At 50.7% G+C, this 22722-nt stretch overlaps 1 protein-coding gene across 1 annotated transcript; it reads right to left on the bottom strand.

Annotated features, from left to right (window-relative positions):
• Window positions 1-18127: 18127 nt before the first annotated feature.
• Window positions 18128-22345, bottom strand: LOC307112353 (cardiac-enriched FHL2-interacting protein; the record flags this gene model as incomplete). Its single annotated transcript, XM_079792978.1, has 1 exon — window positions 18128-22345. The coding sequence occupies one exon, from the start codon at window positions 22343-22345 to the stop codon at window positions 18128-18130; it is 4218 nt and encodes a 1405-aa protein (XP_079649104.1).
• Window positions 22346-22722: the final 377 nt, after the last annotated feature.

The raw sequence follows: 22722 nt of genomic DNA, 5'->3' as shown, positions 1-22722 counted from the left end.
TTAATAAAATATATTAAAAAAAATGTGGTGGGCCCAGCCAGTATGGCACAGTGGTTGAGTACTGATCTATGAATCAGGAGGTCATGGTTCAATTCCCAGGTAGGGTACAGGCTTGATCCCCAGTAGAGAGCTTGCAGGAGGCAGCCAATCAATGATTCTGTCTCATTATTGAAGTTTCTTTCTTTCCTTCTCCCCTCTTCTCTCTGAAATCAATAACATATATTTTTAAAAAGTAGTGGTACATATATACAATGAAGTATTACCATAAAAAATAATGAAATTTTACCATTTGTGACAGCAGGGATGGACTTGGAGATTATTATGCTAAGTGAAATAAGTCAGACAGAGAAAGACAAATACCGTATGATTTCACTTATATGTGGAATCTAAAGAACAAAATAAGCAAACAAAACAGAAACAGACTCCCAGATACAGAGAACAGACTGATGGTTGCCCAAGGGGAGGTGGGTTAGAGGGCCAGGCAAAAGTGGTGAAGGGATTAAGAAATATAAATTAGTAGTTCTAACATAGTCACTGGATGTAAAGTACAGCATAGGGAATATAGTCCATTATATAACTGAATGGAGTCAGATGGGTAACTTATCAGGGTAATCACTTTGTAAGTTATATAAATGACTATGTTGTACATCTGAAACTAATTCAAAACAATGTTGAATGTAAACTGTAGTTGGAAAAAATATTTAAAAAAGTCTTTGCTCTTTTGAATATAAAGTATCATCTTTAAAAATTTTATCTTTATTGTTGAAGTATTATAGATGTCTCCTTTTATCCCCATTACCCCTTCAAGCCCACCCTGCCTCCTGCCGCAGGCCTTCACCAGAGTAATGTCTGTGTCCATGGGTTATGCATATATGCACACAAGTTCTTTGGTTAATCTCTTCCCACACACCCACCAACCCCCACCGTCCCTCTGAGATTCATCAGTCTGTTCCATGTTTCTATGCCTCTGGATTTGTTTTGTTCACCCGTTTATTTTGTTCTTTAGATTCCACATATGAGTGAGATCATGTGATACTTGTCTTTCTCTGACTGGCTTATTTTGCTTAGCATAATACTCTCCAGGTCCCTCCATGCTGTCTTAAAGGGTAAGAGATCCTTCTTTTTTACTGCTGCATAGCATTCCATGGTGTAAATGTACCACAGCTTTTTTATCCACTCATCTACTGATGGGCACTTGGGCTGTTTCCAGATCTCAGCTATTGTAAGTTGTGCTGCTATGAACATAGGGGTGCATACATTCTTTCTGATTGGTGTTTTGGGTTTCTTAGGATATATTCTAGAAGTGGGATTACTGGGTCAAATGGGAGTTCCATATTTACTTTTTTGAGAAACTCCATACTGTTCTCCACAGTGGCTGCACCAGTCTGCATTCCCACCAGCAGTGCACAAGGGTTCCCTTTTCTCCGCATCCTCACCAGCACTTGTTGTTTGTTAATTTATTGATAGTAGCCATTCTGACAGGTGTGAGGTGATACTTCATTGTTTTAATTTTCATTTTTCTGATTAGTGACTTTGAGTATTTTTTCATATGTATTTTGGTCATCTGTGTGTCCACTTCGGAGAAGTGTCTACTAGTATTTTGGTCCATTGCCCATTTTTTAAATTAGATTGTTTGTCTTCCTTTTGTTGATGGTTTCTTTTGCTGTGCAGAAGCTTTTTATTTTGATGTAGTCCCGTTTGTTTATTTTCTCCTTAGTTTCCCTTGCCCTAGGAGATGTATCAGCAAACATATTGCTACGAGAGGTGTCTAAGATTTTGCTGCCTATGTTTTCTTCTAAGATTTTTATGGTTTTGAGACTTTTAAGTCTTTTATCCATTTTGAGTTTATTCTTGTGTATGGTGTAAGTTGGTGGTCTAGTTTCATTTTTTTGCATGTATCTGTCCAATTTTCCCAAAACCATTTATTGAAGAGACTGTCTTGACTCCATTGTATGCTTTTGCCTCCTTTGTCAAATATTAATTGAGCTTAATGGCTTGGGTCGATTTCTGGTTTCTCTGTTTTGTTCCATTGGTTTATATGCCTGTTCTTGTGCAGTAACAGGCTGTTTTGAGTAGAGTGGCTTTGTAGTATAACTTGATATCTGGTATTATGATCCCCCCAACTTTGTTCTTCTTTCTCAAGATTGATGCAATTATTTAGGATCTTTTTTTATTCCATATAAATTTTTGGAGTATTTGTTCTAGATCTGTGAAATTTGCCATTGGTATTTTAATAGGGATTGCATTGAATTTATAGTTTGCTTTGGATAGTATAGACATTTTAATGATGTTGATTCTACTAATCCATGAACACCGTATATACCTCCACTTGTTTATATCTTTCTCTATTTTTTTCTTTTTAAAAAATATGTTTTTATTGATTTCAGAGAGGAAGGGAGAGGGAGAGAGAGGTAGAAACATCAGTGATGATAGAGAATCATTGACTGGCTGCCTCCTGCACAGCACACACTGGAGATCAAGTCAGCAACCTGGTTATGTGCCCTGACTGGGAATCAAACCGTGATCTCCTGGTTCATAGGTTGACACTCAACTACTGAGCCAAGCTGGACGGGCACGCTATCTCTTTTTTTAATATCCTGTAGTTTTCCGAGTACAGGTCTTTTACCTCCTGGGTTAAGTTTATTCCTAAGTATCTTAACTTTTTTGTTGGAATGGTAAATGGAATTGTTTTTTAGTTTCTTTTCCTGATAATTCACTATGGGTGTATAAAAATGTCATCAATTTCTGGGTGTTAATTTTGTATCCTGCTACGTTGCAGAATTCATTTATTAAGTCTAATAGTTTTTTGTTCGAGTCCTTAGGGTTTTCTATGTTCAATATCATGTCAACTGTGAATAATGACCGTTTTACTTACTCCTTTCCAATTTGATGGCTTTTATGTCTTCTTCTTGTCTGATTGCTGTGGCTAGGACTTCCAGTACTATGTTGAATAAGAGTGTTGAAAACGGACATCCCTGTCTTGTTCCTGTTCTTAGGGTAGATGGTTTTAGTTTTTGCCCAATGAGTATGATGTTGGCTGTAGGTTTTTGATATATGACCTTTATTATGTTGAGATATGATCCCTCTATTTCAACTTTGCTGAGTTTTTATATAAAAAACGGGTGTTGGATTTTGTTGAATGCTTTCTCTGAGTCTATTGATATGATCATGTGTTTTTTTGTGTTTTAATTTTTTTATATGATGTATCACATTTATTGATTTGTGACTATTGTACCAGCCTTGCATCCCTGGGATATATCACATTTGGTCATGGTCTATGATCTTTTTAATGTATTGCTGGATCCAATTTGCTAATTTTTGTTGAGGATTTGAACATCTATGTTCATCAGAGATATTGGCCTATAATTCTTTTTCTTTGTAGTGTCTTTATTTGGTTTTAGAATTAGGATAATGCTGGCTTCATAAAAAGAGATTGGAAATGTTCCTCCCTCTTGGATTTTTTGGGATAGTTTTGAGGAGGATAGGTATCAGTCCTTCTTGGAATGTTTGGTAAAACTCCCTCATAAAGCCATCTGGACCAAGGCTTTTGTTTGCTGAGAGTTTTTTGATTACTGCTTCAATTTCATCAGTTATTATTGGCATATTCAGGGTTTTTGATTCTTCCTGATTCATTTTTGGAAGATTGTATTTTTCTAGGAATTTGCCCATTTTGTCCACATTGTCCAGCTTGTTGGCAAATAATTGTTCATAGTATTTTCTTACAATCCTTTGTATTTCTGTGATGTCAGTTGTTGCTTCACCTCTTTCATTTCTGATTTTACTTAGTTGGGTCCTCTCTCTGTTTCTTGATGAGTCTGGCTAAAGGCTCATTAATCTTGTTTATCTTTTCAAAGAACCAGCTCTTCGTTTCATTGATCTTTTGTATTTTTGTAGACTCTATGTCATTTATTTATGCTCTGACCTTTATTATTTCCTTCCTCCTATTTACTTTGGGCTTTTCTTGTTGTTCTCTTCCTAATTCATTAAGTTGTAGGGTTAGCTAGTTTAGTAATTTTTCTTGTTTTTTTGAGGTAGGCCTATAGTTCTATGAACTTCCATCTGAGGATTGTGTCCCATAGATTTTGGGTCATTCTGTGTTCATTTTCATTTGTTTCCAGGAATTTTTAAATTTATTTCTTGATATCATTGATAACTCATTCATTGTTTAATAACATGCTATTTAGCCTCCATGTGTTGGAATGTTTTTGAATGCTTTTAACTCTACTTGATTTCTAATTTCATGCCATTGTGATCTGAGAAGATACTTGATATGGTTTCAGTCTTCTTGAGCTTGCAGAGACTTGTTTTGTATCCTATCATGTGGTATGTCTTTGAGAATGACCCACGTGTACTTGAGAAGAATGTATATTCTGCAGCTTTGGGTGAAATATTCTGTAAATGTCAATTAAATCCATCTAATCTAGTGTGTCATTTAGACTCACTGTTTCCTTGTTGATTTTTTTTTGTCTGTAAGATCTGTCCAGGGAAGGCAGTGAGGTGTTGAAGTCCCCTACTGTGACTGTATTGCTGTCAATCTCCCCCTTAAAGTCCTCCAGAAGTTTTTTTTAAATATATTTAGGTGCTCCTATATTGGGTGCATACTAGTATATGTTTACCAGGGTTATATCCTCTTGTTCGATCGACCCCTTTAGTATTACATATTGATCTTTATTGTCTCTTGTGGTGGTCTTTATTTTGAAGTCTATTTTGTCAGATACGAGTATTGCTTCCCCAGCTTTTTTTCTGTTTCCATCCATCCATTTACTCTCATCCTGTGTGAGTCTTTTGTTCTGAGGTGGATCTCTTGTAGATAGCATATATTTAGGTCATATTTTTGTATCCATTCAGCTACCCTATGTCTTTTGATAGGAACATTTAATCCATTTACATTTAAGGTTATTATTGACTAGAGCAGTGGTCGGCAAACTCATTAGTCAACAGAGCCAAATATCAACAGTACAACAATTGAAATTTCTTTTGAGAGCCGAAAACCGACTTCTGCGCATGGGCCATGAAGTTTCAATCGCACTGTACATGCGCGCCCGCACGTGGTATCTTGTGGAAGAGCCACACTCAAGGGGCCAAAGAGCCACATGTGGCTCATGAGCAGCAGTTTGCCAACCACTGGACTAGAGGACTGGTGCACGAATTCATGCATCAGCGGGGTCCCTTGGCCTGGTGTGCAGGATTGGGCTGAAACTGGCTCTCTGACATCCCCCGAGGGGTCCCAGATTGTGAGAGGGTGCAGGCCAGGCCGAGGGACCCCACCGGTGCATGATTGGGGCCAGGGAGAGACACAGATGGTTGGCCAGCTGGGGAGGGACCGCGGGAGGGCTCCAGGGCATGTCTGGCCTGTCTCGCTCAATCCTAATTAGCCGGAACCAGCAGCAAGCTAACCTACCAGTCAGAGCATCTGCCCCCTGGTGGTCACTGCATGTCATAGCAACTGGTCAACTGGTCGACTGTCTGCCCCCTGGTGGTCAGTGCACATCATAGCAAGCGGTTGAGCACCTTAGCATATCATTAGCATATTACACTTTGATTGGTTGAATGGCTGGACACTTAGCATATTAGGCTTTTATTATATAGGATAGGTACTTATTTATTGTCATTTTAATTCTATATGTCTATGTTTCTCTTACATATTTCTTCTTATTATCACAGTAGTCCCTTGAACATTTCTTGCAATGATGGTTTGGTGGTGATAAACTCCTTTAGCCATTTTTTTTGGGGGTCTGGGAAGCTCTTTATTTCACCATCTATTTTGAATGTTAGCTTTTCTTGATATGGTAGTCTTGGTTTCAGATCCTTGCTTTTCATTACCTTGAATAGTTCATGACATTCCCATCTGGCCTGTAGAGTTTCTGATGAAAAATTAGTTGACAGCCTTATGGGAGTTCCTTTGTGGGTAACAAATTGCTTTTCTTTCTGCCTTAAAGATTCTCTCTTTGTCTTTAATTTTTGTCATTTTAATTATAATGTGTTTGGGTGTGGGCCCCTGTTTGGGTTCTTCTTGCTTGGGACTCTCTGTGCCTCCTGAACTTGTTTAACTTTTTCCTTCATCAAATTAGGGAAGTTTTTGGCCATTATTTCCTCAAACAGGTTCTCTATCCCTTGCTCACTTTCTTCATCTTCTGGTACTCCTATGATGTGAATATTGTTATGTTTTATGTTGTTCCACAGCTCCTTTAAGCTGTCCTCCTGTTTTTTCATTGTTTTTTCTTTTGGTCCTCTGATTGAGTGATTTTTTTTTTTTACCCTGTCTTCTAATTCACTGATCTGATCCTTGGCTTCCCTGGATCTGCTGTTTATTCCTTCCAATGTGTTCTTTATTACTGTTATGTCCTTCTTTATTTCTGAATGGTCTATATCTTTCCTCATTCCATTGAGCATCCTTGTAATCCTTATTCTGAATTTTATATCTGATAAATTTCTTATCTCTATTTCATTTCACTTTTTTTTTTCCTGGAGAGTTATATTGTTCTTTCATTTGGGGCTTATTTTTTTTAATCTCCCCATTTTGGCTGCCTTTTGGGTTTGTTTTTCTGTATTAGGTAGATCTGCTATGAATCCCAGTCTTTTTGAAGGGTCTCTGGTAGTCAGATGCTATTTTTGACTGGTCCTGAGTACCCTGTTTGGAGCTATCAAGAATCCACAGCTTTTGGCTTCCTCTGCTGGGGCTGGGTGCCTTTGGAAAGAACCAAGATGTGCACCAAGGACTGCTTTTCCTAGCCCCAGGTCCAGAAGGAGATCAGGCAAAGACTCAAAGCATCCAGAGATCCACATCTGCCTGCAGGCTGATTGTTATTCTCAGTCTCTTAATGAGCTTCAGAAACTCCTCAGGGTGGAGCAAGAGATTTTCCAACAGGGTGGACAAAAGCTACCCAGACAAAAGCTACCTGAATGGTAAAGGTCTACCTGAGAAAGATGTCCTCTGCAGTATGAAGGAATGACTCAGCACAAGAAACTGTGCAGCTGCCTTCTGAGCTCTAACTCCAGAGCCCCCAACCCTGCATTCTCCTCACACAGCTCTGCCCTCCCTCTGCCAGAGCCCAAGGTGAGTGGCTGCACATGAAATCTTGTGCATTGGCCCTTTAAGAGAGTTCCTGCATTTCCAGCTGTTTCTCCTTGCCTGACAGCAACCCGGCTGCTTTTCACAACCAGAAGTTATGTGGGCACCTTTCTCAGTTCTGGTGTTCTGAGATGGGGGTCCAAGTTTGGGGTTTAGACCCCAGAGTTATCAGTGGGAACCCCCCACAGCTGAGATATCTCTCCAGAACTTCAGCTGCTGCCTGTGGGAGCCTGACCAGCCCTCTGAGCCTCTACACTTCCTACCAGCCTCCACTTTATGTCCTTGGTAATACAGGTTCTCTCTCGCTAGTCTTCAGTTGGTTATTCAGGATAGCTTTTCTACAGTTGTAATTTCAGTTTGGTCCTGGGAGAGTGTCAGCGTAGCTTCCACTTAATCTGATGTCATTTTGGTTTTTTTTTTTTTATGTGTTATTTTTTGTTAAAAAACATTTTTGGCACTGGTTGGCTTGTTTATTAAAAATGTTTATTCTGCTTGGGGTTTGTGGAATTTCTTGGATCTTTGGGTTTATTTTTATTATGATATTTGGGAAAATGTAATCATTTTTTTCAATACAGTTTCTCCCCTTTCTTTGCTTTTTAAATATTCCAATTAAGTATATATTAAACATCTTGATATTGTTCCAAAAGTTGCTGATGCTCAGTTAATTTTTTAAAAGTAGTTTCTATGTGTCTTATTTTGTATTTTTATTGCTATATTTTTATTTCACTATTAAAATCAAATTATATAATTTCATTACAAAAACATAACTCAGTATATTTTTTATTTAACTTTTTATATTTTTCATCTTTAGATGTTCCATTAGCTTAGCTTTTTTATATCTTAAATTTCTTCCCTCATTATACTCACGTTTTCCTCTACATTTTGGAATATATAAAATATACTTAAAATACCTGTTTTAATATCCTTGTCTGATAATCCATTTTTTCTTTCATTTCATTTTATTTTCATTTGTTTCTATTGAATGTCCCCCAGTTATGAATCATATTTTTCTACTTTTTTGCATGATTGTAGTATTCGATTACAAATTGGACATTGTGAGTTTTATATTGTTTGCTGGACTCTGTTGTGTTCTTGAAATGGAGGTGAGTTTTGTCTGGTGATCGGCTCAGTTACGGGAATCAGCTGGATCTTTTGGAAGTTACTTGGATGCTGAAATGCCGTGTAATCTGTGCTGTTCACAATGGCAGCCAGTGCTCGGAGTGGCTCCGAGCACCTTCTGTACGGCTAGCGCACAGTTTAGGCAGCCGAGCGTGGGTGGTGGCTGCCAGGTTGGACGCTGCAGCTGCAGAGGCTTGTTTTCAAGCTTTTTAAGGGCAGATCTAGTGAGCCTTATCTTAAGGTTTATTTAGATCCACAATTAAGGCAATGCCCTTCCGAAGAGTCTACCTAATGCCCTGCGTCTTACGAGGTATCTTCATTCTGATTACTAGGACATGAACTCTTTTCAACTCTGTGTAAGCTTTCGGAATTGCTCCGTCTGTATGCATTTCTAGTGTTTCTTTTCCTGGCATTGGGGCTTCTTTTAAACACGTGTGTAACTAAGCAAAACACTTGAGGGGACCCCCCCCCACCCTTGCAGATTTCCAGAGCTTTCCTTCTGTATAGTGCCCTCCACTCCATTACTCTGCCCTGAAAATTCTGATTTTCTTGGCTTCTCCAAACTCTAACCTCTGTATCCACAAAGTCAGGCCGCTGAGCTCTGTTTGGGTTCTCCTTCCTGTACTGCAGCCTGGAAATTGCCTCCAGACAATAGCTGGTGAATCTCAGGACTTACCTTGCCTGCTTCCCTTCTCCTCAGGGTCCCAATCTGATGCTAGTTGTTCAATAGCTAAGACTTGCTGCTTAATGCAGAAGAATCCCCGAGGGAAGGCAGTAGAGGCGAGCTTTCTCCATGTGTAGTTTAGTCAGCTATCATTCAAATGTTTTGTAAAAGCTTATTTATGAAATATGATAAAATTATTCTTAAGCAGATTCCTGTTGACACCAAGTTTTCATTAAAAACCCTAAAGACTCCCGATTTAAATAAAAGTGGCCAAATTGGACGGGCCTGCTGAAGTCACCTTGGAGGAACACATGTCTTTGGTTTGCTGGAGTGGCAGGGAGAAGAGGTACATTGAGAATCATTTGACAAACCTCCAGGGCCACCAACACGGGGCTCAGATTTACATAGAAGAACCCTTTTTCTTACCATCTTCTGCCGATAGCCGGGAGGATTCAGATTAGATGAAAACATGCTGTGAGCAGTTTTTGGAGGGGATAGCATATAGCTTCTTCAGTCCTTCCTCCTGGTTTCTGGTGTATTCTACTCGGCCTTCCCTCCCTCACTGCCATGCAGAGTACCAGGGGGAAAGGCCTCTCCCAGGGCTGGGTGGGCTGGCGAGGTCAGCAAGATGCCGTGTGCGCTCTGGGGACACAGTGTGGTCAGGGTTCCTTTAGCAAAAGCACTCAACTGGAGTCAACTAGGTCTACATTTTTGAAGCCTCAAGAACGTGCTCAAAGGCAGAGCCATTTTTTTTCTGTAATAATATTTACTTCTCCCTTTATAAAACCCAAATGAGACAGTTTCTTTGGAATAAGGGGAAATGAGAAGAGAGGTGTCCAGCTTCATTTGCCCTCCATGTCCTGAAGGAGAGCTCTCTCATTCTTCCTTGTGACTTAGGAGTTAAAACCCTGTCTACACTAACCTGGCCTTCCCCCTGGCAGCCACACATGGGGAGCATTTCAGAAGACTGTGGTCTGATGCCAAGCTCTCCCCATGGCAAGAAACACAGGTACACTCACCACTTTCACTTAATACAATTTGTCTAATGTCCTCATCATTCCATCATCACAAAACCCAATAATACGTGGATTCCAATTTGTGATTTGGACATTGTTGTGAGAGCTGGCAAGCTTTCGGGCCTCCTTTTGTTGGCAGGTATGAGTTTCTCATCAAAGACCATTAGTGAAATGCGAATGCTGACTTACTGGTTACATCATGGGACATCTGTTCTTGGGCAATGGGTTCCCGAGACCCCATTTGTGGGGCCACAGAGCTGTGCCTGCTCTGGCCTGGACTGGGTTGACTCATCTACATGGTGTCCTCACAGCTAGTTGGGAAAGTAAAGAAATAAGGGCAAACTGGCATTGGTTGCTCTTCCAAAAGGTTCTTTTTATTGGCTTCAACACTTTATTTTAAAATGAGAATTCCACTGAATTCAGTGATGTCTGCCTATCGCCTATCTTGGCCTTGGCACTGTGTTAGCCACTGGGGGTGTAGCAATAATGTGGACAGGCAAGATTCCTTCATCCCTGACCGACCATTGAGTGGAAAAACAGTTAGACAGACAGTTACAGTATATGCTGTGATGGGGAAGCCCATGTGCTGGTGGAGCTGGGAAGTGAGGGACCTGGTCAGGAGTTAGGGGGTTGGGGATGGCTTCCTAGGATGTGAGTCTAATGGGGTGATCTTCAGGACATAGAAGTTAGACAAGAGAGGGTGAGGGCCGAGGGAGAAGGTGAGAGTGAAGAGGGAATGGAGGGTGGGAGGAGGAGAGGCGCTGGCCATCTGCTGCTGTATAATAAACGACTCTGAAGCATCATGGTTTGAAACAGTCACTTTCTTCCCTCTCGTGGCTCTGGGGGTCAGGGTTCTGGGAGCGGCTGGTGAGGGGGTCCTGGCTCAGGCAGCCATTGGCAAGAGCTGAAACAGGAGGCTGGGGTCGCCCCCTCTCTTTCATATAATCTCAGGGCCTGTCCAGGCCATCTCCACACCAGCCCATGTTGGCGCCTCTACAGCAGAGTGAGCAGGTGGCTGGGGACTTGAGGAGACCGGTGGGGGCGGCACGGCGTTTTCTGGCCTGGCAGCAGAATTGGACCCTGAGTCCATTCTGTTAGGCACAGGCCTGTGGGCAAAGGGACACAGACCCTCACCTCCTCTGCAAAGGGCTGAAATGGCCCGTTAGGTCACGACAAAGACACCCAGGATAGCTGGAGTCCGAGGGCGCTGCAGGGAAAGGAAGGTGACGCGGCAGCTGTGGACTGAGGACCCAGCACGTGGCAGCCTCGCACACCCTCCTCTGGAGCCTTCCTCTTTGAAGAAGTGAGCAGGAAACGGGACCCTTCGGGGCAGGGTGGGGCATTGCTCTGGGCCTGGGTGCCCCGTGGGGAGCCGTGGCTTGGAAGGGGATCATATAACAGTGGAGGCAGTGATCTGGGTGGGGCGGGAGGTGGAGTGCCCATGAATGGTGCACGGAGAGGCTCCTGGAGGTTTGGGGTCTGGTTGCACTGGAGGCAAAGGACTGGGAGCGGTGGGGATGGTGCCAAGGACTGTGGCTTGGGCCACTAGGGGGCGGCTGCGATGCATGGGAGCCAGGAAGGAGAGGATCTGGTTTGGGGGGCACAGCCCTGGAGTTTCCTCTTCCTCCATTTTTCTCTGTGGAGGCAGGCGTAGTGTAGCTGCGCTGCCATGGTGCGAATGTGGAGCTGAACAGGCCCTGTGGCCCACAGCCCCGGGTCCTGGCCTGTCCGGGTCCTGGCCTGTCCGGGTCCTGGCCTATGCGGCCCCTGCGCCCCTCTCCAGGGAGGTGAGGCCGGCTGCTCCTCCCGCAGGGGCAGTTCCCTTTAAACCTCGGCGCTGTGCTGGGGCCTGGGGGTGGGCCTGGGGGTGAATGGGATGTTTGTGCTGCTCAAAAGGCTTTGTTGGGATTCTGTTTTTAAAATTGTGGCAAAATATACACATCATAAAGTTCTCCATTTTAACCATTTCTAAGTGTACATTAGGTATAGTCACTGCCCTCTTCCCCCAACTGGAACTCTGTACCATTAAATTCAACTCCTCATCCACCCTTCCCCCAGCCTGTCAAACAGCATTCTCTCTTCTTTCTCTATGAATTTTCTCCTCAGGTCTCTCACAAAAGCGGGTCACACAGTGTTTGTCCTTTTGTGACAGGCCTATTGCACTCAGCGTAATGTCCTCCAGGCTCATCCCTGTGTCAGAGTCTCCTTCCTCTCTAAGGCTGAACGTTCCATCCTAAGTACAGACCACATTTTGTTTATTCTCTTTTCTGTTGACTGACAGTTGGGTTGCTTCCTCCTTTTGGCCATTGTGAACTATGCTGCTATGAACATGGGTGTACAGATAGCTGCTTGAGTTCCTGTTTTCAGTTATTTTGTGTATCTACATAGGAGTAGAGTTTCTGGATCACATGGTAATTCTATGTGTAACTTCTTGGGTAACCACCATGCCTTTTTTGACAGCAGCTGCACCATCTTACATTCCGTCATCAGTGCACAAGCATTCCCCGTTCTGCACATCCTGCCGACACTTGCTTTCTATTTGTTTAATGGTAGCCATCCTGATGGCTGTGAGGTGATACTCACTGTGGTTTTGATTTGTTTCTCTAAAGACCAGTGATGTTGAACCTGGTGAAAGGTTTCCATCAGGAGGCGTCCCTGCTGGGAAAGCAGCAGACTTGGCAGCGGAGACATAGTAAACAAGTGTGGGCGGGGCAGGTGCATAGTAAACAATTGTGGGCGTGGCAGGTGCATAGTAAAGAAGTGTGGGCGGGGCAGGTGCATAGTAAAGAAGTGTGGGCGGGGCAGGTGCACAGTAAACAAGTGTGGGCGGGGCAGGTGCATAGTAAAGAAGTGTGGGCGGGGCAGGTGCGGAGGCCAGTGAAGTCACCCACCCAGTGGGTCACCTGGTCAGATCGAGGGCCCTTGGATATACTCCTAACACAGGTATATGACAGCTACCACTGCAAGAAAGGGCAGATACAGGGACTCCACTTATGGCGACGTCGGCTGGGAGTCTTTGCTAATATACCATTTGAATTTGATTAATTAATTTAAAAAAATTTTTTTTAAATAGAGAGAAAGAGAGAAACATAAATGTGAAAGGGAAACATCGATTGACTCCCTCCTGCATGCCCCCTTCCACGGATCGTGCCCACAACCCAGGCATGTGCCCCGATGAGGAATCGAACCCGCAACCTTTCGGTGCACAGGACAATGCCCAACCAACACTGGCCTGGGCCATCTGATTAACTGACTTGGCTTGCTGACACTCAGTTTCGATCAGCAGGGAAAATGGGCTGGTGAAAGTACAGGGATATTGAGTAAGACTGACCATGACTGTAGTGTTTGTAAAAATGAAAAAAGAGCACATCAGCCTAAATTTTTCTAAAGTCAGAGGAAAATAGAGACTCACATGGAAGACACCAACAATGCCATCCTAGAGACATGATTGCGAGGGCATGAGATGGCTCAAACGGCAGCAAGGAGTGCCTGCCTGCGAGCTTGGGAAGATGGACATGAGAGATGGACTCAGAGGTGGACCAATGACATGGAAGGGCCTGGAAAAATGATGTTAAGGTGGCAGGACCCAGAATCATCTAGGGCCTGAGAACAGGGCTGGAGCAGTAAGAAGACTTAAACATTAAACTGCATTTGGTCAAACAATGAGCACAGAGAGGTCGGCTCTACGTGGGGATGGCGGTGGTGCAGCTCCTTAATCCTCCAGCATCTACTGCGCAGTCTCAGCACAGCTCGCCTGTCAGAGGGCCGGAGGGAGCCTTCGTTCCGCACCACGCCCCCTCCCTGTGAGGAAGGTCAGTCCCCAGCCTCCTTGGGGCTTTGGGGCACGCCTGGGTCTGGCTCTGGGCAGGGCTGGTGGCCTCGCTGGACAGTCCTAAAGCCCGGCTGTGTGTGCTCATTCGCAGCTTCCCACCTGGAGCAGGCGGCTCCTCTGCCCTCCCTGTCCACAGGCAAACGCAGCTGTGTCTTCCTGCGCTGAGGTCTCCTCCCCTGGGCAGAACTCTGGGGGTGGGCAGTGCCTGGCCAAGGTGTTGGCCCAGGTGCAGGCACGCTGCTCCGGATGGTGTTTATGAACCGGGGTGACCAGAGTCTCGGGAAGCTTTTCTATGCTGCTACCCTTTCTCCACACGGAGAATCCGAGCAGGTGAATGGGAAGTGGGGCCGGGACCATCTTGTTAACGAGTGCCCAGGTGACTGTAAAGCCAGGCAGGCTTGGCACCCTGTCAGGAGCGGGCAGGTGAGGGCGAGAACCACCCCCGTAGTCAGCTCCCGACCTGGGCCCACCCAGCGTCCCGTGCAAGGGAGGAAGCCTCCGTGCAGGTGGCTCTGCTGGGGTGATGCTGAGCTTGTACGCGGCAGTGACAGGCTCTGCCTGCATGGTCCCGAGCTCCCCTTTATATGCGAATGCATGGAGGGCCACACAGACAATGTCTAATGGCAGGTGTGGTCAGGGCCCAAAGGCTTCCCACGTGCACAGAGTTCAGGTTTGCCTAGAGCTCCTCTTTCATAGGCAGCTGCTTTACTCATATGTTTCACTCCTGTGGCCTCCCTTTTAGACTTTGGGTCCATGACATTGGCATACCAAGCCCTCTGTAGCCTAGGGTCTCAGGTAGGTAGGCCCCTTAGACGTCGGAATCCGTCCCTGCCTCAGGAAAGGGGTCCTCAGCCTGTCTTCGCCTCTCCAGTGATGGGGAGCTGAGTTTCCCGCAGAGACAGCTGCCTCATGAGCAATGCCTTCCTCACAGGGGTGTGACCAGACTGGACGCCTCTCTCCCTTGCCCCTGGCCGCGCTGCAGACACAGGAGGCAGGGATGCGTCTCCCCCAGTTCTTCTCTCCAGCGGCTCCCAGAGCTTCTCAAAGTTGATGTGCAAATGAGTCACTGGGGAATCTTGTGAAAATGCAGTGAGATTCTGGGTTCTAATGAGCTCCCTAGTGACGTGGAGGCCACTGGTTCACGGACCACACTGACAGAAGCCGCGTCGAGGTTAAAGTGTCCAAAAGTGCGGGAGGCCGGAGTTCCTGGGCCCCCACTCAGTGACTATCTGACCTTGGGACTCATAGGGCTGAGAGTACCTCCATAGGGTCTTTGTGAGGACAGAGGCCACGGTCAGGGGGAGCTCTGGCATTTCCTTCCAGCAGACTTGCCGGGCAGCCAGGTGACCCTGCTCTCTGACGTGGACAGAGGCTGGGCAGCCAGGTGTCCCTGCTCTCTGACATGGACAGAGGCTGGGCAGCCAGGTGACCCTGCTCTCTGATGTGGACAGAGGCTGGGCAGCCAGGTGTCCCTGCTCTCTGACGTGGACAGAGGCTGGGCAGCCAGGTATCCCTGCTCTCTGACGTGGACAGAGGCTGGGCAGCCAGGTGTCCCTCTCTGACGTGGACAGAGGCTGGGCAGCCAGGTGTCCCTGCTCTCTGACGTGGACAGAGGCTGGGCAGCCAGGTATCCCTGCTCTCTGACGTGGACAGAGGCTGGGCAGCCAGGTGTCCCTCTCTGACGTGGACAGAGGCTGGGCAGCCAGGTGTCCCTGCTCTCTGACGTGGACAGAGGCTGGGCAGCCAGGTGTCCCTGCTCTCTGACGTGGACAGAGGCTGGGCAGCCAGGTGTCCCTGCTCTCTGACGTGGACAGAGGCTGGGCAGCCAGGTGACCCTGCTCTCTGACGTGGACAGAGGCTGGGCAGCCAGGTGTTCCTGCTCTCTGACGTGGACAGAGGCTGGGCAGCCAGGTGTCCCTGCTCTCTGACGTGGACAGAGGCTGGGCAGCCAGGTGTCCCTGCTCTCTGACGTGGACAGAGGCTGGGCAGCCAGGTGTCCCTGCTCTCTGACGTGGACAGAGGCTGGGCAGCCAGGTGACCCTGCTCTCTGACGTGGACAGAGGCTGGGCAGCCAGGTGTTCCTGCTCTCTGACGTGGACAGAGGCTGGGCAGCCAGGTGTCCCTGCTCTCTGACGTGGACAGAGGCTGGGCAGCCAGGTGTCCCTGCTCTCTGACGTGGACAGAGGCTGGGCAGCCAGGTGTCCCTGCTCTCTGACGTGGACAGAGGCTGGGCAGCCAGGTGACCCTGCTCTCTGACGTGGACAGAGGCTGGGCAGCCAGGTGTTCCTGCTCTCTGACGTGGACAGAGGCTGGGCAGACAGGTGACCCTGCTCTCTGACGTGGACAGAGGCTGGGCAGACAGGTGTCCCTGCTCTCTGACGTGGACAGAGGCTGGGCAGCCAGGTGTCCCTGCTCTCTGACGTGGACAGAGGCTGGGCAGACAGGTGACCCTGCTCTCTGACATGAACCAGATGCTTGGTTCCTCTGTTGCATCCACTGGGCGAAGAGGCCTGGGAAGTTGACCTTGACCTCCAAATGTCGGCCTTTGTGTTTCCAGCTTTGTCAGTGGCTCTGCTCATACTGCCTCTCCACACAGAGCCCCTTAAGTAAAGTGCATTTTTCTGTGCGGGACGTGGTTATTGTAACTCCGGCTGTGTTTAACTGAGGGATACTTCTTTTATTAGGCAATTCTCTCCTTGGACCCTGAGAATTTTAAAATGAGACATTCCTTTTACTACTTGAGTAAGACGAAGACAGGTGGAGAGGACACTTGGTAATTTGGTGGTGGAGCCCGGATCCTAACTGTTCTCTTCGCTTGCAGCCCCGTGTGACTTGTGGGAACCAGGCTTCAGGGACCACAGCCTGCCCACCCTCCCGGCTCACCATGGAGCCCACTCACAGGTATAGACAGAGCCAAGGGCATCGGCGGGGGGATTTATGTGGTATTTTCACAGTGAAATTAAGGTGTGGCCGCACTTGCTGGGAAAAGAACAGGTATAAAGCCCTGAATCCACACCACAGACCTGGGATATGCTCGCGCCCTGAGTGTGTGGGAGTCGGGGGCTCACTGAGCTGGGCGCCCTGGTGTGTGTGTGTGTGTGTGTGTGTGTGTGTGTGTGTGTCAGGGACTCGCTGAGCTGGGCGCCTCCCACCTTCACGCCTGGAAACGCACCTGTGCAAAACCCCCATCCCCACGCAAACCCAAGGACAGCGCACTGTGGTGCCTCCACAGCTGCCGCCTCAACCAGGAGGGCGGCCTTCGTCCCATCTTTCCCACAGCACAGAATGAAGGGCTTCAGCGGGAGCCCCCAGCGGGGCGGGGCCATGAGGACGGACTTGCCCCCCCCCCCCCCCAGACTTGCTGGGCAGCCAGGTCACCCGGTGGGCATCTCCTCACAGACCACCGCTCTCCAAGCTGAGGTGGTTGCTGCACTCTGCTCCCTGAGTGCATTCAGCTGCTCCCCTCCAGGCCCCAGAGCTCATCCCCTTTAGAGCACAGAGCTCAGCTCCGGTCACTGACTCAGGACAGTCCGGACCTGACTCAGGTGCCAGGCCACCCACAATGGCGGCCTTGGGTTCTCATCTTTGCCACCTGCACGAGTGGGGATCGTGGCTGGCAGGCACGAACACCGGCCAGCAGGCCCCCCTCCCCCGCTGCCCCCCCTCCCCCACTGCTGCTCTGTCCCCAGGGGAAGACCTGCGCGGCCCACAGGCGGCAGTGGGAGGCCTGGAGGGCAGGTGGCCCTTTCCTCACTCACCAGCTGAGACCCCCAGGCCCACAGAAGAGACTGGAGCTCCCAGAGGACCACACCTGCAGACCTGCTCCGTGGTGTGAAAGGCGGCCTTTTCTTTATCAGAAAACAGCTTTCAGAGGAAAGAGTCCTCAGGTAAGAAAACCCATTCTATGCAAATGGACATTTCTGCACGGTTGCCTCCTGGGGGCCCTCAGCCATTTCCACGGAGCTGAGCTGGCATTGGCTCTGTCTCCAAGTGACAGGGGGTCGCCCTGGGGGCCTTGTCTGACCTAGGGGGGTGGGCCTAGGTCTGCCCTTGAGAAAGAGGGGGGTCCAGTGCAGAGAGAACAGCCTTGAGGAGCAGGGTGGGTCCCCAGTGGCAGGGCCAGGGGAGAAGGACCCGGAGGAAGGAAGGAAGAGGAAAGAAGTGGAGCGGGTCTGGCATCGGAGAGGGGCTCAGAGGGGCCAGGTCAGGCCAGCAGCGCCCTCCCAGGGAGAGACCTGGATGCCCTGGAGGTGGGGTGTTTTCAGAATCCCTGTTTTCTTTGAGACCTTAAGGACCTCAAATGGCTAGGTATGTGATGAGTGAGGGAGTGTGTGTGTGCGTGAGGGGTGGGGGCTGGGGTGGGGGAGGGAAATAAACTCTTCTGGGTTTATTGGGGGCAGAGGGGGTGTTGTCTGCTGTAATTCTCAAGAAATGCCTTCTGTGGCAAAGTCCTCTAGATCGTTGGTGGAGATGATACCCAGGCTTGGAGCGTCTACGGTGCCCTCCCCTGGGGTCCCCGGGGGCGCCCTGGAGCCCGGACCTGCAGTGCGCTGGGCGGGGTCTCCAGGAGGCCGGGGAGCTGGCTGTAGGTCAGCAGGGTAGGTGTTGGGGGGCGCAGGGCGGGCTGCCTCCGAGGCGCCAGGGCCCTGCCCGAGGAAGGTGGGGGCAGAGAGCTGAGAGGAGCAGCGCAGTGGCAACAAGGCCGTGGCGTGCAGGGGCCGGATGCCAGGGCACAGCACGTAGGGGGTGGCAAACACATCGGGCGGGAGTGGTTCCGGGGAGCCCTCCTCAGAAGATGGGATGGGGACCTTGACATATTTGCCTGTCTCTGGGTCATAGAAGGTCTTCATTTTCACCTGAAGCGGCAGGTCGAAGACAAAGTACTCCCCAGACTGGGGGTCTTGGAGGACCTTCTGGGTGGCAGGGTAAGGGAGCAGGGGCCTGAGGGACTGGGGCCCCCCCGACCGCCTCCGGTCAGGCTCTGAGAAGGTGGCCACCGAGTGGCGGTGCACGGGAGGGGGCAGGGCGCGGACGGCGGGGAACCTGGGCAGCAGCCTCTCTCCGGGGGACAAGGGCCTGGGCGCCGCGTCCTCCAGGGGCGGCTTTTCCTCCCGGGCGCCGCTGGGCACGTCCTGCGTCTGGTCAGTCTTCCTCCTCTTGCTGGCCAGCTTCTTCGCCCGCCGCAGGGCCTTCTCTGTCTTGGGCGGCACTGCCGGGGGCTTGGCCGCCGCCCTTTCCAGGTGAGCAGGAGGCTGTGCTTTGTCAGGGAGGACGGCCGAGCCGGAGGCCACGTCCAGCAACGAGCCTCCTGGAGAGAGGGTCCTGAGGTCTTCCGCGGACGGCTCCAGCTGCGGGTCGGCACTGGCCTCCAACGTGAGGGCGTGCGTCAGGTCCTCCCTCCGGGCCACCCTGGCGGGGCCGGGGCCGGGGGTGGCCCAGGGGCTGGGGCGGGAAGGCTCCCCCGGCATCAGGCCCAGCTCACAGGGGCCCTGAGCAGCCTCGTCCCACAGGCTGCTGGCGGCGGGGGAGTGCGCGCTGCTGCCCTCCAGCGAGCTGCTGTTGGGGGAAGCCGAGGGCTCGCCAGCAGCCAGTCTCCTCCCTGGGGGGCCCACTCGGGGTGTAGACAAAAAGTGACTTTTGAAATCTTGCGTCTGCTCTTCCCAGGAGGGTCTGAGTTGCTGTGGGGGTGGCTGGCCTTGTAAATCACTTTCGGGCAAAGCAATTGTGGGGATGCACCTTGGAGCCTCTGGCCCCCCCAGGGCTGTGGAATAGCTCCTGCCCTCATTGGCCACAACCTTCCACACGGCGTCCGGGGGTGGCTCCAGCCCCTCACCCTCTCCTGCGAGCGGGGGAGACGAGACCTTCCCCTGGGTCTCCCTCCTGGCCACATCAGACGCCCACCCCTGGTCCTCCATTCCTTTGTGGGCCACATGCTTTAAGAGTGGGCCCCTCATGCCAGTGGGTGCTGGGGTGCTGGGCATTTCCTGGCTCTTGGGGGCACAAAGGCCAGCATCCTCGCCCCAGCCTGGCCTTGGCACATCCTCCTCTTTGTGGCCACTGCCCAGCGGGTCCTCTGAGGACAAGGCCCTTAGCAGGGGCAGCATGATGGGCCTTATCACGGGCGTGGCCCTGAGGGTGTTGTCTTTGATTGCAAACAGCCTGTGCCTGTTGGACGTGGAAGATGGTGAAAGGGCTGTGTCCTTGCTCCCCCCGATCCAAGCGCCTCTGAAGTCAGCCTCCTCCCTCGACGCCTTCCTGGGCCTCTCTCCACACACACTTTCCCCGGCCGCTCGCCACGTTCCCCTCCCGCTCTGCTCCTCCGCGCACGTGGACCCATCACCTGAGGCGCGGTGCTGCGGCTCCTCCAGCCCCTTCTCCTTCTCTCTGTCACCTGCACTCCCGCCATTCCTCCCGTCTTCCCGTGGGCTCTCAGCGAAACTCATCCTCTGCTGATCCTCGAACGAGGCAAACGACTGATCTGAAGAGCTGGTGCTGAACTTGGCCTTACCTTTGAGGCCTGGCACAGAGTCAGACTGGCTGTCGCTGTAAAACACATCTTCCTCCTCGGGAGAAAGGGGCCCCGGGGAGACTTTCTGGTTGAGGTTCGGATCCCGAAGTCCCGCCTCTCTCTCGGGTTCTGTCTCTTGAGAAACGGATCTGGAGAACCGGCTCTCCAGGCTGGGGGCCCGCAGGTGCTGCGCAGCCCGCCCCGCCTCGGGCTCCCCGCTGCAGAGCTTCAGGGACAGGTGCCTCCGGGGGCAGCGCTCCCTGGGGCCTGGGGACCGGCTGGGCCTGGCGGCACCCACATCGGGATCTCCGTGGGTGGCGTCCTCACAGCTGCTCTTGTCGGCAGCCTCCCCGTTGACACAGAAGGGGGCTGTGGCGGCAGCTGGAGGTGAGCTGGGGGCCAGGTAGTTGTCTGCGGAGGTTGCACCAGGATCAGCCTTAGGGTCGCTCTGGGTACTGACGTGCGACAGAGGAGTGTCAGCTGGTCTCTCCTTACAAAGCTCCTGTGGGGGGCTTTCCTCCAGCCCGTTGGGAAGGACGGTGCCATTGCTCAGGGGCTCGTGCTTGCCTCTGCTTTTCTCATCGGGGCCTTTTAAGAGAGGCGAGGGGCTGTATGTGCTCTTGACGCGCTTGCGCACGTCCTTGAGGTTGAACAGCAGGCTGGGGGCCCTGGCTTTGTAGCTGTCCCGGGACTCGCCGGGCTCCTCTTGGTAGCCGTTTAGCTGCCCTGGGGGTGATGGGGTGCCCTCCGCAGGCGGGCTGTGGGATAGATCCAGGACGTGCTTGGTGGGTATGATGGGGGTCAGCAGCTTGCTGATGTTGAAAGGAGGGTTGTAGCAGTCACGGGGGTCCACATTGCCCAGAGCATCATTTTCTGGAAACTGCCCCTGGGGATTGTGCTTCGTATACAAGGCCGGGCCGGGCCTGCTGGCCTGCTTCTCTTCCGAAGCCTCCTGCGCACTTTCTTTGCCTCCCTTTCGAGTCTTTGGTTTCCTCCACGGGGCCTGGCTGGACTTCGCCTGGAGGTCAGGCTGCGAGCTGGAGGCCTTTTCCTCCGTGGGGAACACCTGAGCTCCCGGGTCCCTAGACCTCCAGGGTCCAGATGTGGAGAGAGTGCCCGCTGTCAGCCTGTTCTCTTCGTGCCCACAGCTGGCCCGGAGGTGGCAGGGAGAGACTTTGCTCTCAGGGGCTTGGGACTCTCTTAACGAGGGCGGGTCCTCATAATGTTTGGGGGGTTTGTTTCCAGGGGCGGCCTCAGCAGGCTCCCTCCGCTCCAGCAGCCTTGGCTGGTGGCTGCTCCACGACTCAAAGGCGCTGTTTTCGCTGTGAAGGAAGGTGCCTTTGCGAGCCCACTCCTGGCTTCTCCCGGGCTCCCCGAGGGCCGGTCTGTGGGGTGGGGAGGAGAACGGGGGCTCCAATGAGTTGGCCCCGTTGTCGGGTGTTGGGAGGAGGCTGCTGGAGCCCTGACAGGCCCCCTCAGGGCTCCTGGGGGACTCCTGCTCCGCATGCTTCCTGCCGGGCTGCGTGCCGGAGACCTCCGCGGGCACCCTCCTCACCGTCAGAAAGGCAGAATCAAAGCAGAAGTTGACCCCACTTTCGGGAAGAGGAGCGAATTTGGGGGTGGTTTTGATAGCCGGAGGCTTGTTGGTAGGAGGCCTGCTGTCGCATTGCTGGCTCTCGGTCCTGTCGAAGGATTTAATTAGTGAGGACACTTTGGAAATAGGCTTGCTGCTGCTCCTCAGGCCAGGAACGGGCACCTCCAGTCTCCTCTGGGCCGGTGTTGGTGGGGGGCTGCTTTTGGGGTACTCCTCCTCTCCTTGAACGTATTTGGGGAGCTGTTGGAACGTGGCTGCCCAGCCGGCGTGCTCCGTGCCTTGCGACGGCAACTGGCTCCAAATGCCACTCTTCCTGCGGGCGTGGCTCACCGTCCCCTGGGGAAAATTCCCGAACACCTGGCGGGTGGAATCCGGGGACAGGGCCAGGTCGGAGTCACTGAAGGACGTGTCTTCTGAGATGCACAAGCTCCGGAACGCCCGGTCCGTGAGGCTGCTCACCTCCCGGTCGGCATCGTCCAGCACGCTGCCGATGCTCGAGGTGTCGCTGAAGCCGTCTGTGCCCTTCTTGCTGCCCTGCATCGTCGCCAGCTGGGAGGCCTGTCCCTGGCCAGTCCGTGGGCTCCTCTGGGCGATGGTTCTGGAAGGGCTAGGGGTATCCCTCGTCCCACAAAATTAGCTTCCCGTTGATCAGATGCAACTGCTTTCCCTGCAAAAGGAAGGAGAGCAGGGTGTGAACAGGGTATCCCACTTAGTGGCCATGCAAGACCGCATACCGGTCCGGCGGCAGTGGTGCTTGCCATGGTTAATTTTATGTGTCAGCCTGGCTGGCCTCTGGTGCCCACTTTTGGGTCAAATGCCAGTTTAGCTGTCGCTTTGAAGGTATTTTCTTTAGATGTAATTAGCATTTAAATCAATAGACTTTGAGGAAAGCAGACTGCCCTCCATACTGTGGGTCA

Source organism: Cnephaeus nilssonii (genome assembly GCF_951640355.1).
Source record: "Cnephaeus nilssonii genome assembly, chromosome: 16".
In the NCBI taxonomy this organism is placed as follows: Eukaryota; Metazoa; Chordata; class Mammalia; order Chiroptera; family Vespertilionidae; genus Cnephaeus; species Cnephaeus nilssonii.
This window is presented reverse-complemented; position numbering and strand designations above follow the sequence as displayed.